The sequence below is a fragment of the Mesoplodon densirostris genome, chromosome 16, assembly GCF_025265405.1.
Source record: "Mesoplodon densirostris isolate mMesDen1 chromosome 16, mMesDen1 primary haplotype, whole genome shotgun sequence".
NCBI lineage: Eukaryota > Metazoa > Chordata > Mammalia > Artiodactyla > Ziphiidae > Mesoplodon > Mesoplodon densirostris.
In genome coordinates this window covers 54,829,555-54,843,260 of record NC_082676.1, presented here as the reverse complement: position 1 = coordinate 54,843,260, position 13,706 = coordinate 54,829,555, and the positions used below count along the sequence as shown (strand labels likewise).

At 40.5% G+C, this 13,706-nt stretch overlaps 1 protein-coding gene across 4 annotated transcripts in view; it reads right to left on the bottom strand.

The window, feature by feature from the left end:
• The window catches only part of PARN (poly(A)-specific ribonuclease), a 160,699-nt gene that overhangs the window by 117,117 nt on the left and 29,876 nt on the right, over window positions 1-13,706 (bottom strand). For all 4 annotated transcript variants that reach the window (XM_060078713.1, XM_060078714.1, XM_060078717.1 and 1 more), the window contains exons 14-18: window positions 10,664-10,707; window positions 9,065-9,107; window positions 8,276-8,351; window positions 6,166-6,276; window positions 5,792-5,861 (exon numbers count right to left, since the gene is read on the bottom strand). In XM_060078713.1, coding sequence (XP_059934696.1) covers window positions 5,792-5,861; window positions 6,166-6,276; window positions 8,276-8,351; window positions 9,065-9,107; window positions 10,664-10,707 — 344 coding nt within the window. The remainder of the gene's footprint in view (window positions 1-5,791; window positions 5,862-6,165; window positions 6,277-8,275; window positions 8,352-9,064; window positions 9,108-10,663; window positions 10,708-13,706) is intronic.

The following is a 13,706-nucleotide window of genomic DNA, read 5'->3' as shown; positions in this document are numbered from 1 at the left end:
ACTCTTGCTTATGTTGGGAAACTGGAAGTCTCATGGGGCGAATTACTGTAACACTTAAAACAATAGACTTTATTGATAACCAGGCTGAACAGGATCTCAGTAAAGACACATTTGCTCCATCACCCAGGATGCTAAAACCCGACGGCAACTGCTGGGAACCAGGACAGATTAGCCTTGCCCTCTTGTTGCTCGAGTACCTTCTGCTCCTCTGTATGAGGAGGGGCAGGCAGGACAGGAGAAGGTGAGGTGAGGGCCTCCCTGCAGGGGGTCGGGCACCACTCTCGTGGGAGACAAGCAGGGTCTACACTTCGGGACACACGGGTCACCTGGCGAAGGGGAGCTGCTGGTAAGTGAGGCAAATAAGCACAGGCCTGTCCAGTATCAGTGAAAGAAAGGAGGTTCAGCGCAGATCTTAAGTATTTCGTTTTCCTACAGTCCTTCAGGTTAAAATCTCTCTGATGTTAAATACGAAGCACATGCGTATTGTAAGAGAAAACCTGCTGCTGGAACATGATTGTTTTCCACGGAGGAAAAGGGAGAAAGTATCGGTGTGCTTTATTTCAGGTGCCGCAATGATTCCTCCCACTCTACACCTACCACTGTTTTAGATACCTATACAACCCTCCATAAATTGCTGTTTTCATTTGAATAACAAAACTCTTTAAAATGCTCCATATCAAAGCAATCTTGCTCCCATTATGTACCAATCTGACATACTTCATCATCATCTGATTTTTCATAAGCAAACACTAAAAGGTGAGTACAGGAAAAGCGGACACTTCACATTTGCTCCAGTTTTATATCTGCATGGTAACAAATTTTCTTCTCTATCATGAAACTAAAACCATAAAATACATTCTGCTACCACATCTATTGTTTTGAATCTCCCAGTGTGTTAAATTCTCTTGCATTTCAAGAAAGGAAAATAATATATGCTAGCCACCTACTAAGTTCTAGGAACTATCAAAATCCTTTTGCATCTCATGTGATCTTTATAACTTCCATGGGAAGGGAATAGTTCCACCCCTGTTTTTACAGAGGAGGAAACAAATTGTCTTACGGCTTGTCTCCTCACCTACAGCTTAGATAGAACATATAGCCATGTCATCCCAGGAAGACCCAGATTTCTACAGGACTCCTGTTCAAATTCAAAACACTTGTGTCAAGCACCAGGCAGCCATCCTGTACAGTAAAGTGCAGGCAGTTCTTCCTTTTTAACTCCACTACGTAGAAATTAGCCAAAATAAGATACGTGCTCATTTCCTTCCTCCGTCTAAGAACTGAGGTAAATAGAAAACAACCTTCCCCCAAAACCCTTCAGAAAAGGTTATCTACAAAAGAGTTCAAGGTGTCTTGCAGAAACAGATGGCTGTTAATAAAATGTTAAGGCAAAAGTCTGATTTTGTGCTTTCTGTGGTGCAATAAAAAGTAAAAGCAGAGAGTATTTTTAGCTCCTTCCAGACTAAAAAGATTTCACCAAAGGCTCTTTTCTAAGTCTGGTTTTCCATGCATTGATGAAAACTGACCAAAGTCATAAAAGAAGGTAAACCACTTCCTGAGCAGAGAGCCCATGACATAAAGGAAGAACACAGTGCACACAGCCCGTCATTAGCAGTGGTCTCACCCTGATTTCCGTCGCTCAGCAATCTTAGGACTTTCATTCTGAGTCCAAAAAGGAAGGGAGAAATACGGGAGGTGCCAAGGCCATGAAAGAGACAAATGGTACCATGTGAAGTCCTGCTGGGAGGTTCTCTTGGACAAACAGGGCTCAGAAAGCACCCTGTACTGCACTCAGTCTGCATTCTGCTCAAGCACCAACTGTCTCGGGATCTTCTCAATAGTTGACTCAGTAAAGCTTCCCCAAAAAGCACACCTAACACAGCCAGATGCTAATTAAGAATAATGCAGAAATAGGTGGAGTTTATCTCCCCTCAAGGTCTACTTTTTAAACTTAAATCTGGTGAGAGCAGAACAAAATATTATTTGCATGTGTAATTGTCTCATGTCCATCCAAATTTATATTAGGGCTATGCATGTTTGGTTAAGCTTACATTGAGGAAAGGCTGGTGCCAAAACAAATAAACCCTCAGAAAAATTTACAGATTTTTCTAAAACCAACCACTTGAGATAATGTTGATGGCAATTGCTGGATGTTTTTCTACAAGGGCAATCTTGAAGAAAAGTAACAAAATCAAGGTTTAATGTCATAAATGAAACCTGCATTTAAGTAAGAATGAGGTCAATATTAACACAAAAAGAGATGTCAAAAGAAGCAACTGCTTTTCCCACTTTCTAAATGGGTTAAGAATGGATGGCTGACTATGGAGAACAGTATGGAGGTTCCTTAAAAAACTAAAAATAGGGCTTCCCTGGTGGCGCAGTGGTTGAGAGTCCGCCTGCCGATGCAGGGGACACGGGTTCGTGCCCCGGTCTGGGAAGATCCCACATGCCGCGGAGTGGCTGGGCCCGTGAGCCGTGGCCGCTGAGCATGCGCATCTGGAGCCTGCACTCCGCAACGGGAGAGGCCACAACAGTGAGAGGCCCACGTACCGCAAAAAAAAAAAAAAAAAAAAAAAAAACCTAAAAATAGAACTACAATATGACCCAGCAATCCCACTAATGGGCATATACCCAGAGAAAACCATAATTCAAAAAGAGTCATGTACCACAATGTTCACTGCAGCATTATTTACAACAGCCAGGACATGGAAGCAATCTAAGTGTCCATCTACAGATGAATGGATAAAGATGTGGCACATATATACAATGGAATATTACTCAGCCATAAAAAGAAACGAAACTGAGTTATTTGTAGTGGGGTGGATGGACCTAGAGTCTGTCATACAGAGTGAAGTAAGTCAGAAAGAGAAAAACAAATACTGTATGCTAACCCATATATATGGAATCTAAAAAAAAAAAATGGTTCTGAAGAACCTAGGGGCAGGACAGGAATAAAGATGCAGATGTAGAGAATGGACTTGAGGACACTGAGAGGGGGAAGGGTAATAAGCTGGGACGAAGTGAGAGAGTAGCAATGACATATATACACTACCAAATGTAAAACAGATAGCTAGTGGGAAGCAGCTGCATAGCACAGGGAGTTCAGCTCGGTGCTTTGTGACCACCTAGAAGGGTGGGATAGGGAGGATGGGAGGGAGATGCAACAGGGAGGGAATATAGGGATATATGTATGCATATAGCTGATTCACTTTGTTATACAGCAGAAACTAACACACACTGTAAAGCAATTATACTCCAATAAAGATGTTAAAAAAAAAAAAGAATGGATAGCTGTATTTGACCAAGCTATTCCAACATAGAATAAAAACAGTCCTTATTTTGCACTTCAAATCCTGCTGGAATTTTTTTCCCCTTCGAAGATGAAGATTCTTCCTTTACAGATGGGGAAAAATAGAGCAAAAAAATCGAAGTGGCCAAGAATTTTCAGGGCAATATCACAGGAGGATTCCTCAATCCTCAACTATTTTTTTTTTTTTTTTTTGCGGTACGCGGGGCTCTCACTGTTGTGGCCTCTCCCGTTGCGGAGCACAGGCTCTGGACACACAGGCTCAGCGACCATGGCTCACAGGCCTAGCCGCTCCGCGGCATGTGGGATCTTCCCAGACCGGGGCACGAACCCGTGTCCCCTGCATCAGCAGGCGGACTCTCAACCACTGCGCCACCAGGGAAGCCCCTCAACTATTTTTGATATGCATCTAGGTTTCAGCAAAAAATAGTCTGAATAGACACAAGTCCCAATTTAAAGTGAAGTTATGTGTTTACTGCCCAGTTCTTCTGAGTGATATCTTTGCACATAATGAACAATAATAAATTGATCTAGAAATATATAAAGTCTTATTTAAACTTTTAAATCAAAGCCTATTTTGACTACTCTTCATTTTGGTCACACAGATGACTGATAAAACTAGAGACAGCCTCTATCTAACCCCGTTTGTATCCATCACTTGATTTTATTAGAAGCTGATTTTAGTGGAGAAGCAGGATTGTTGTTTTAAATATTTAAACACGAGTAAACATCTCCCAGTTGGAAAATATTGTTAAACAACGAACTTAACATCAAAAACACAAAAATGCAGGACTTCCCTGGTTGGTCCAGTGGTTAAGAATCCGCCTTCCAATGCAGGGGACACGGTTCGATCCCCAGTCAGGGAACTAAGATCCCACATGCCACGGGGCAACTAAGCCCACGTGCTGCAACTACTGAGCATGTGAGCCACAACTAGAGAGCCCACGTGCCACAGCTACAGAGCCCATGCGCTCTGGAGCCCATGCCACAACTAGAGAGGAGCCCGTGCACCGCAACGAAGAGCCCACGCGCCACAGCGAAAGATCCCGCATGCCACAACGAAGATCCGATGCAGCCAAAAATAAAATAAATAAATATTAAAAAAACAAACATAAAAATGCAAGGAAAGGCCACGATCCAAACAATATTTAGTGTCACCTGCAGATTCCATAGTCAATGACATAACTGTCTTTCCTAAGATATACAAAGATAAACACTACCCCCAAAATTAGAATTAAGAGCTAAGAAAAACCTATTTTGAGCTGGATAGACAGCTAGAACTCAACTGTTAGCAGAACTAATTTCCCATGCAGAAAAATTCAACTTAATTTTCAATATACACTACACTGTTACCCAGTCCTCTTTGAAAGATGTTTTGAAAAGTCAAACACATTTACCTCTGAACTTCCACAGAAAAGAAAAACGAAGATTAAAAAAGTAAGAAGCCACAGTATGATAAAATTCACTAACTCAGACTACACAAATTCCAAGCCTATAGGAATCCAGATGGTTGGAATTAACATCTGTCTCTGCAGCATGTCACCTACAAACAAGCACTGTGATACTGGTATTTATACAGACTCTGAAGGAGACAGCATTCTTACTCGGTGCAGCACTGATGGAAATGTAAAGTGCTGCATTATAATGTAAGGAAATGATGTAACCAACCCAACGCTGAAACAGTTCTTTCTCTCAGTGGTAGTAGTGATCCATGTGGGCTGCCCTGTTTTGTCTGGCTTGCCCTGAATCTCCTAGAACCAACCCCTTGAAGAGAGCTGGGGTAAAGATGAAGGTTTAGGGCTCTGGCACGGAGCCAAACTGTGGCCGGCTTGAGGATCACATCCATAACTTTAGCCTCAACTGTGCCAAGAAAGCACAAACCACACTTTGAAGTACCTATCTGAGATTCTTTGGAAATGCTCTGAACTTAGACGTTTCCCTGAATCACATGCCTTCCTCCAACAATGAAGGTATCCGAGCAAGCTTTTACTTCATTGGATCCATTCAGATGAGGGCTCGGGATGCAATGATAATCAAAACTTCTCCATAGATTATCTTAAAAGCCATCTGTGTAACCAACATCATCTTAGAAAGAACATTATTTAATCAGATAATAATGCAAGCATAAATAATAATCTCACACAGAAAGCTTGTTAGGGGTAAGTTAGGTCTGACTGTGTACACAGACACATACACACAGTCTCCCTTGTGAGTCACTTAAATTCCAAAACCACCAGTTCTTTGTCTTAGAAGAGATGTGCTACCTTCGATAATGTTTTCTTTCTTTTATTTAGCCAATGTATTTAATAAATTATTTTTGAAAAGGTCAATTTCTATTTTTCAAAAAACATCTGAGTCACCAGAGATGAAAAATATCTTATCTAAAAATGCCCTAGACCTCCCAATCACCCCTAATAGACATCCCAGATACTAGGCTCTTCCACAGTGAGAGAATGCTGGGGGACTGCGGCCCTGATTACTTACTTGTTAAAAAAAGGTTCGATGAGTTTTGATCTGGCAGACACATGAATCTTTGGAGGACTAAGGAAAGAACCTAATGAAAAAAAGCAGAATATTACATACAGTCACGTAGACAAAGCCTGAAAAATATCTTTAAATCAATGGTATGGTTCAGCAAGGGTAAAAGGTACTTATCCAGGCCAAGTACACCACAGGTAAGCAGTGATGGTTCTCCCCGTGTACTCTCCATCCCCCGCCCTAACATCCTCCCCCTCCTCCCACTCCAACCTCAAAACCCTCCCACTTCTCACTGGGTGAGTGGATCCCAGGGAAAGGGCACACAGGGAAGATCCACTCTGGACCATGGTGTGTCTAACAGAAACATGTATAGTGAGTACCTAGGTAGTTTGCCATGGAGATGAAGCATAGACCTGTGATATAAGCATCATAGCCTGCCTCGTGGAGCTGTTCAGAAGCTGTGTCATAACTTGGAAAACCTTCTGCACTTTCTAAAGAGGAAAAAAGAAAAAAAAAAAAAAACAGTTTTCCCAAGATCATCACAAATCATGACGACTGCTAAGTGCACTGCCCTGCCAAATCCAAATGGCATTAGTCTGTGCTGCAGAAACATCCTAAATAGGCAGAAAGAAAGCTATCTATTTCTTAATTCTCTCCACACAAGACCTTGAGATAACAGTCACTGAAAACAAGGGCTTTGGTCTAGACTAGAGAAATGCCTCGGTTACATTATCAAAGACTCAGCCACAGGCCTCTCAACTGCACGCAGGTGGGTGCTATTTACAATCATGCATAACTCGCTCTGTGACAATGATTCCTCTTCTGATTGGGACGCAACAGGTATTTCAGAGTAATGACTACCAGCACGGCCTCTGGCGTCCCACTGTCTGAGTTTGAATCTTTGCTCCACCACTTATTTGCTATGTGATCTTGGACAGATCACTCCCCCTCTGGGCCTCCATCAAAGCTCCCTCGTTAGGCTTTTGTGAGGATCAAATGAGCTAATATAAGTAAAGCTCTTACACCGTGCTTGGTACACGGTAAACGCTCTGTAACTGTTATCTGTCAATACCCCAGGTAACCCTCCCCAAAAGCAAGACTCCAATCAAGATTGGCAGCTCAATTCAATACTATCCTTTACTATGTCTCCAAGCTTACAGATCTAAAGATGAAAGCACAACTAAGTCCAAAAATAGATCAGAACTTGCTGTAATGCTGCCCTTGGAACATGGGGCCACTTCATAGGAGAGACCATTTTATAACATGACTCTTTGGTCACACTGATATATACAGATGTTGAGAGAATGGGGTCTAAGAAGAGAAAGCTGCTTTAGAGTAAACTCTCTACCAGAATATTATACGGAAATAATAGGATAAAACTATAACTCATAGATAATTATTTCCTAGAACCATTCTGGAAATGAATATCGAAAAGGTTACAACAGAATCAAAAGCATGAGTGGAAATTAATAATGAAAAGGCTACAACTGTTTTTACGTCAATACAGTGCTCTTTAAGCAAGAATTCTTTAACCTCAGTAAGTATCAAATATTAGACTTTAAGCTTAAAAAAAGTCTTTTAACATGAGAGCCAATTAAGTCCTAGCCTCTACCCTGCCACCAGCTGAAACACATATTTCCAAAATCAATTATTTCCATTATATAGTTAGAGAAAAGGTCTAGGCTTTCTCCCCTCCACCAACCCCCCCACCCTTTTCTTAATTCCTTTTTTGGACTATTCCAGAAAGGGAAGCAAATAACTGTAGACTTGGCTGCTTTAGTACCTTCCATTGTCCATTTCTGAACCATCAGTCCTATTATCAAGGTCTTGGGAAGTTTGCAGGCTGCAGCTAAGGGAATGTGAGTTACGGTATGAAGCAGCACAACTAGGCTAAGAGGAACCAAGGAAGTAACACCTGGAAGGTTCACCAAATACCTGGGTAGGGGCCATGGCCAGACGTGGCAAAACATCTCCGCCCCCAAGAAACATTCCTCCCTTTTTGGTTCTCCTCACTGCTGCTGTTGGGTGCCTAAGCCACCTCTGAAGGAGGAAGGGCTGGGGCCCCTCCTTCCTCATCTGTAAACCCAGTTCTTGGGCTTTCCTGAGACAGAAAGTATATTTTCACTCTAGCCCTTGCAATTAATCACCAACTTGTCTCCTCTGAAACAAAGCACCATGAAAAAGAAAGACACATCAAGTTTAGGGAGAATTCCAAGCATTAGGAAATAAAAAGGCCCTGAAGCTTCCATTGCTAAACTTCTCAATGAACAGGCTACCCAATCCTACTCACATAAAACAGATGTAGAATTAGAGGACCACCTTTACTCAGAAAACAGTAATTCAACCCAGGGCATGAGCAAGTTAATTTAGCCAAAACTATAAATGTACAATATACATAGTTTCTAGAACAGTTCCACCTTTCTTCTACAATAGACATCTGTAATTATCACCAAGAGTTTGGGGCTTTTCAGGATCATTTTATATTCTTACCAACTTTAGGAGGGTTGAAAGGTGTCTCTTTTAACCGCTTTTCCAATTCCGCAAGGGATGTGTTGTTAATGATATCCTGCAAACCAGTAAGCAGAGAATGATGAGCCTTCATCATCTCAGTGCAACATACATTAAACAGATTCACTGAGTGTCAGGAAAAAACAAAAACAAAAACATCTAGTACTGCCCCCTTGTGTTCTTTAAAGAAACACAGGAGTTCTTAACACATTGTTTTTTTCAATGTGAAAGAGAAACGGCGAGTTTAATTTCCACCATATGGAAAGTACAGCCGTATGAAAGGTTTTTACAGATGTGTTAGATATCTACAGACCTTTGGGCAGAAAGCTATACTGTTCTGGCATTCATTTCACTCAGCCATATAAAGTCACTTCAGAAAGTAGCAACTGATTATACTTTTACCTGAATTCTCTTGATTAGAATATATATCCAAAATATGTAAAATAAGGAAAAGAAATGAAGGAGTGTGTGCATGTGTAACCTATTCAAAAATACATTATATAATATTAAAAATTTACATTCAGAAAGAATAAAGGAGGAAAAAAAACCAAAATTCTACCACCCAAAGACAACTAACTGCTATTCACATTTTGATATATTTATTTCTAGTCTTTTCCAATTTCTTTTTTCCTTTTTTGTTCCTTTCTTTCCTTTTTTTCTGGGGGGGGGGTGGTTTGAAAATGACATTTCAATAGACCAGAACTCCAAAGCTGTTAGTAGTAATTCAGAAAATTTCAAACTATAGCTTGATAGTTCAGATTTTAAAAATACCTTAAAAGGTTGTGTGCTGGCCATCAATTTTGTATCCAAGAGTCTAAAAGCAAAAGAATTTTTAATAAGGTAAACAAAATGTATAGCAATGTTCAAAATGTATTTTACTCAAATGAAAGTCTTAAAAGTGGACAGAGGAATTAAGCACATCAGCCATTCCAACCTAGTGCTGGCATCTCTGCTACATTAGATGAGGACTCAGTCCCCTCATCCAGGGACTTCATCAAGAGACTGTGGGAAAGCCCACACCCGGAGTACAAGTTCTCGATTTGCTGAGAGGGCATGGGCTACATTGACCTCAAGGGTAAGTTAAATATCCTCATATGTTTTTATATGGATCAAATACTGTTGCAGGTCTAACACTCTCAAGCTGTTACCATCTCCTACCACTACCCAGATTTGTGCGATATAATTTCTTGGAGGGTCAAAATTTGCATTTGGCAGTTTCATACTATTGTTGTTATTTCTTACTATTCTGCTTCAGACACTGGAATACTAAAAAAAAAAAAAAAAAAAAGAGACACTGGTATGACAACTGTTTCTTCTCACATAAATGTGAGCACTGCAGATAACAGGACAGAAATAGCCTGGCTGAAAGAGCAACTGTCCAGCAGCCCTCTTCAGACAGGTCCTCAGACGCAGACCCTTGCTCTGTGGACTCCATGTGGCTGACGTGGACCTATCAGAACACACAGTACTAACCGTGGGCATGATCAGATTAAGGCATTGACTTAAAGTTGAGAAAAAGAAACTCTCTAGGTAGACAGTTCTTGACTGACTACAGAATACTCTCCACTGGGTGTATTCAACTTTGTCCAACTATATATTAACTGTCTCCAATAGTCAACTGAATACCCTCGACTGGACACTTCACCGTGACAAGGTTCACCAGACATATAAGAAAGACAAGAGCCAACTCAAGAAGCCCTCACCAGTTCCTCAGATAGCGGGAGGTGGGATGAGAAAAAAGCAGCTGCTGTCCATTTTCACCCTCAGGTCGTTTCCGATTTTTAATTTTTAACAACAAAACCAATCATCAATTGTAAAAGCAAGCCATCACAAAGGTAGAGCTGTTAAGCCATTTCCCAGCTTATGTGAATGGGACTGTCATCATGACCTAATGGTTTTAATAAATTATTGAATATCTGTTTGTATTATGGATGCCCCGATGACTGTTTTAAATGAAAGACAGGGGCTTCCCTGGTGGCGCAGTGGTTAAGAATCCGCCTGCCAACACAGGGGACACAGTTCGAGCCCTGGTCCGGGAAGATCCCACATGCCGCGGAGCAACTAAGCCAGTGCACCACAACTACTGAGCCTGCGCTCTAGAGCCCACGAGCCACAACTACTGAAGCCCATGTGCCACAACTACTGAAGCCTGCGTGCCTAGAGCCCGTGCTCCCCAACAAGAGAAGCCACAACAATGAGAAGCCTGCGCACCGCAAGGAAGAGTAGCCCCCGCTCGCCACAACTAGAGAAAGTCTGCGTGCAGCAATGAAGACCCAACGCAGCCAAAAATAAATAAATAAATAAAATAAATAATTAAAAATAATAATAATAATAAAATAAATGAAAGACAAATCCTCAAAGAAAGCTTACCTGGGGAAGACACATGTTGTCATCTCCTTAAACTCATTTAAGTCCTAAAAAACAAGAGGATGACCTGTTATGATTTTACTCATACACTCACAATACTTAAAACATAAATATTTAAAGTCCCATAGCTCTCTTCTCAAACCGTGATACCTCAAACAGGCCCTTTAGGCTAAACTGTCAGGCCCATAACTCATTAATAATTACTTTCTAAAATTCTTGTCAGTTTCCTCACTGACTGGGAATCATATGACCTGATATTAAACTTCTGCATAACCAAAACAGACAAATATGAACATTTTATGGCTGAAATAGGAGGGGAAAAAAGGTTTCTATTATATGTAGAAAACTGTCAGTAATAGCTCTATTACACAACTCATCATAATAGTGAGACTAGTAGAGTTATTTAAATAAAAGGGTTCACAATATCCTGTGATAACCCATAATGGAAAAGAATATGAAAAGGAATATATATATGTATAACCAAGTCACTTTGCTATACAGCAGAAATTAACACACATTGTAAATCAACTATACTTCACTAAAAAGTTTTTTAAAATAAAATAACGTGGTTCATGCAGGAAATAGACATACTGTAAATTAGGTTACACTTTTAATGGAAACACCATTGAAATACTGGTTAAAATGGCCACTAAAACACAGACTTCCAATACACAAGATTCTTGTTTAACTGCTCAGAAAACTGCTTAAGTGGCACCAATAGCAAGTGCCTAAATTAGACAATTCATTTCCCAAGTTTATTTGCTCAGGAAGTCTAGAGCTGGAATGAGATTGCTCTCATTTTGAATTAACTCATTTACGTACATAACTGCCACACTGTACTGCGTAGTCATACTCCTGACCCTTTGTAACTATACTTCTCTTCAGTGTTATTCATGCTTCATAGGCAACTGCCATTTCCCATTAGCTTTTCAAGCCTGTAAATACAGACTGTATTTAGCTAGCTTGAAATATTTACCAGCTTTTTAATGGCTATCATTAAATTAATGAACAATACATGAATAAGTGGTTTCAATGCTAAGTCAAACAAAAATGCAATAAAGACTGTAACCTCTCAATACCATTACAAAGCCTCACAAGCAAAAAAAAATTAGAATTATAGCAACTTCCAGGGCCAGCATATAGCAGAGTTCTAAACCAGTGCCTTCTAAAAGGTCATGCTGAATGAAATACCAAGAAGAATTTTAAAAGGAGATTCTCCCCTAAAAGGCTGTTCCAAAATATGGATTCTTTAGTATACTTTTAAATGCAACATTTGACAACAGCATATGTAAAAGTTCTACCATTTTAAATAGGTCTTGCTCTTTATTGTCATCACTTCTTCTAAAGGTAGATGGAAGAAAACCATTTTCTCCTTCCAACAATGACAGAACACAAAGAAGTTAAATAACATACTCAGGTCACCTGAATAATAAAGCAAGGGATGAAACTGCTTATCCTAACCCACCTCCTACTTTGCAACAAATCATATGCTCTTTCTTGTAGAATTTGATTCAAAACTAGTTATATTCAAGATAACATTTATTAAGTGCTTACATACTAAGTGCTATGCTAGGCATTTAGACACAGATAATTAAAAAATTATATTCCTTGTCCAGGACTTCCCTGGTGGTGCAGTGGTTAAGAATCCGCCTGCCAATGCAGGGGACATGGGTTCAATCGCTGGTCCGGGAAGATCCCACATGCCACAGAGCAACTAAGTCCGTGTGCCACAACTACTGAGCCTGCGCTCTAGAGCCCGCGATCCATAACTACTGAGCCCGAGTGCCACAACTACTGAAGCCCACACGCCTAGAACACATGCTGTGCAACAAGAGAAGCCACCGCAATGAGAACCCCGTGCACCGCAATGAAGAGTAGCCCCTGCTCGCCGCAACTAGAGAAAGCCCATGCGCAGCAACAAAGACCCAACGCAGCCAAGTAAGAAAAATAAAATTTAAAAAAAAAAAAAGGTTATATTCCTTGTCCAAGGAGCGAATCACCTAGAAGGAAAAGGGGCGTACGTTGTAAAGACAAAATTTATGCAACAAAAGAGGTACACAAACAAAAAGAAGTTTCTCTGAACTTCTGTGGGAGTTCAGAGAAAGGAAAGATCACTTCTTGGGCAAGGCAGCAGGCAGTGAAAACTTCACGGAAGAGGCGTAAGCTGGACCTTGGTAAGACAGGTAAAGCCGTATATAGCAAACACTGAGAAAAGCTAGAGAAAATTCAAGTTGGAGGAAATTATATACCCAAACCAAAGACATACAAAGACACTTTCCAGGGGAAAAAATGAGCCAATCTTGCTGAGAATAAGGATGGTAACGAGTGACTAGATTATACAAGAAGGCTGGGCCAGATCACAGAAAGCTTGATATGCCAGGCTAAAAAGAATCAACTGTATAGAAAAACAAAGAATGTGGAATTAATTCAGAATTTTGAGCAGGGTTAGTGATGTGAACAGAGCCATACATCAGGAGATTATAAAACTGACACAGTCGGAAGATATGCATTTGTTAAATCAATATTTAATGCCTCTTACACGCCAAGCTCTGTTTGGTGTTCAAAACACCTATAAACGCAGTATTAAATACTTTCCTCTTTCCTTACAGATACCTTCACTACTTTAAAGGTCAAAAAGTCGTGAGAGAGACTGCTACCATTCAGCCAATAAGGAGTGAATGATCTGAAATTAACATTAGCTCTTTAGTAAAATGTACACAATGCAAATTCACACCCATCATGTTTGTTTTGAGACTCACAACTATGATGCCTTTGAGTCCCAGAGGGCGATACAGTTGTTATGAAAAGCAGGGACAATCTGAAGGTTGCAGAAATAGGACAAGGGAAGCAACAGACCTGCTGTATTCAGAGCTGTGCTGTGCTGGACTTTTCCAAAGAAAAGTAATCAAGATGCTGATGGAATGATGTCTCGTAAGAAATGTGAAGTAACTGAGGCTTTGCAGATGTATAAAAGGCACTGAACTCTAAAGTAGGTATCAACCAATCCAGAAGTCATAAAAGATTAATCTGGTGGTAGTTTAAAGCA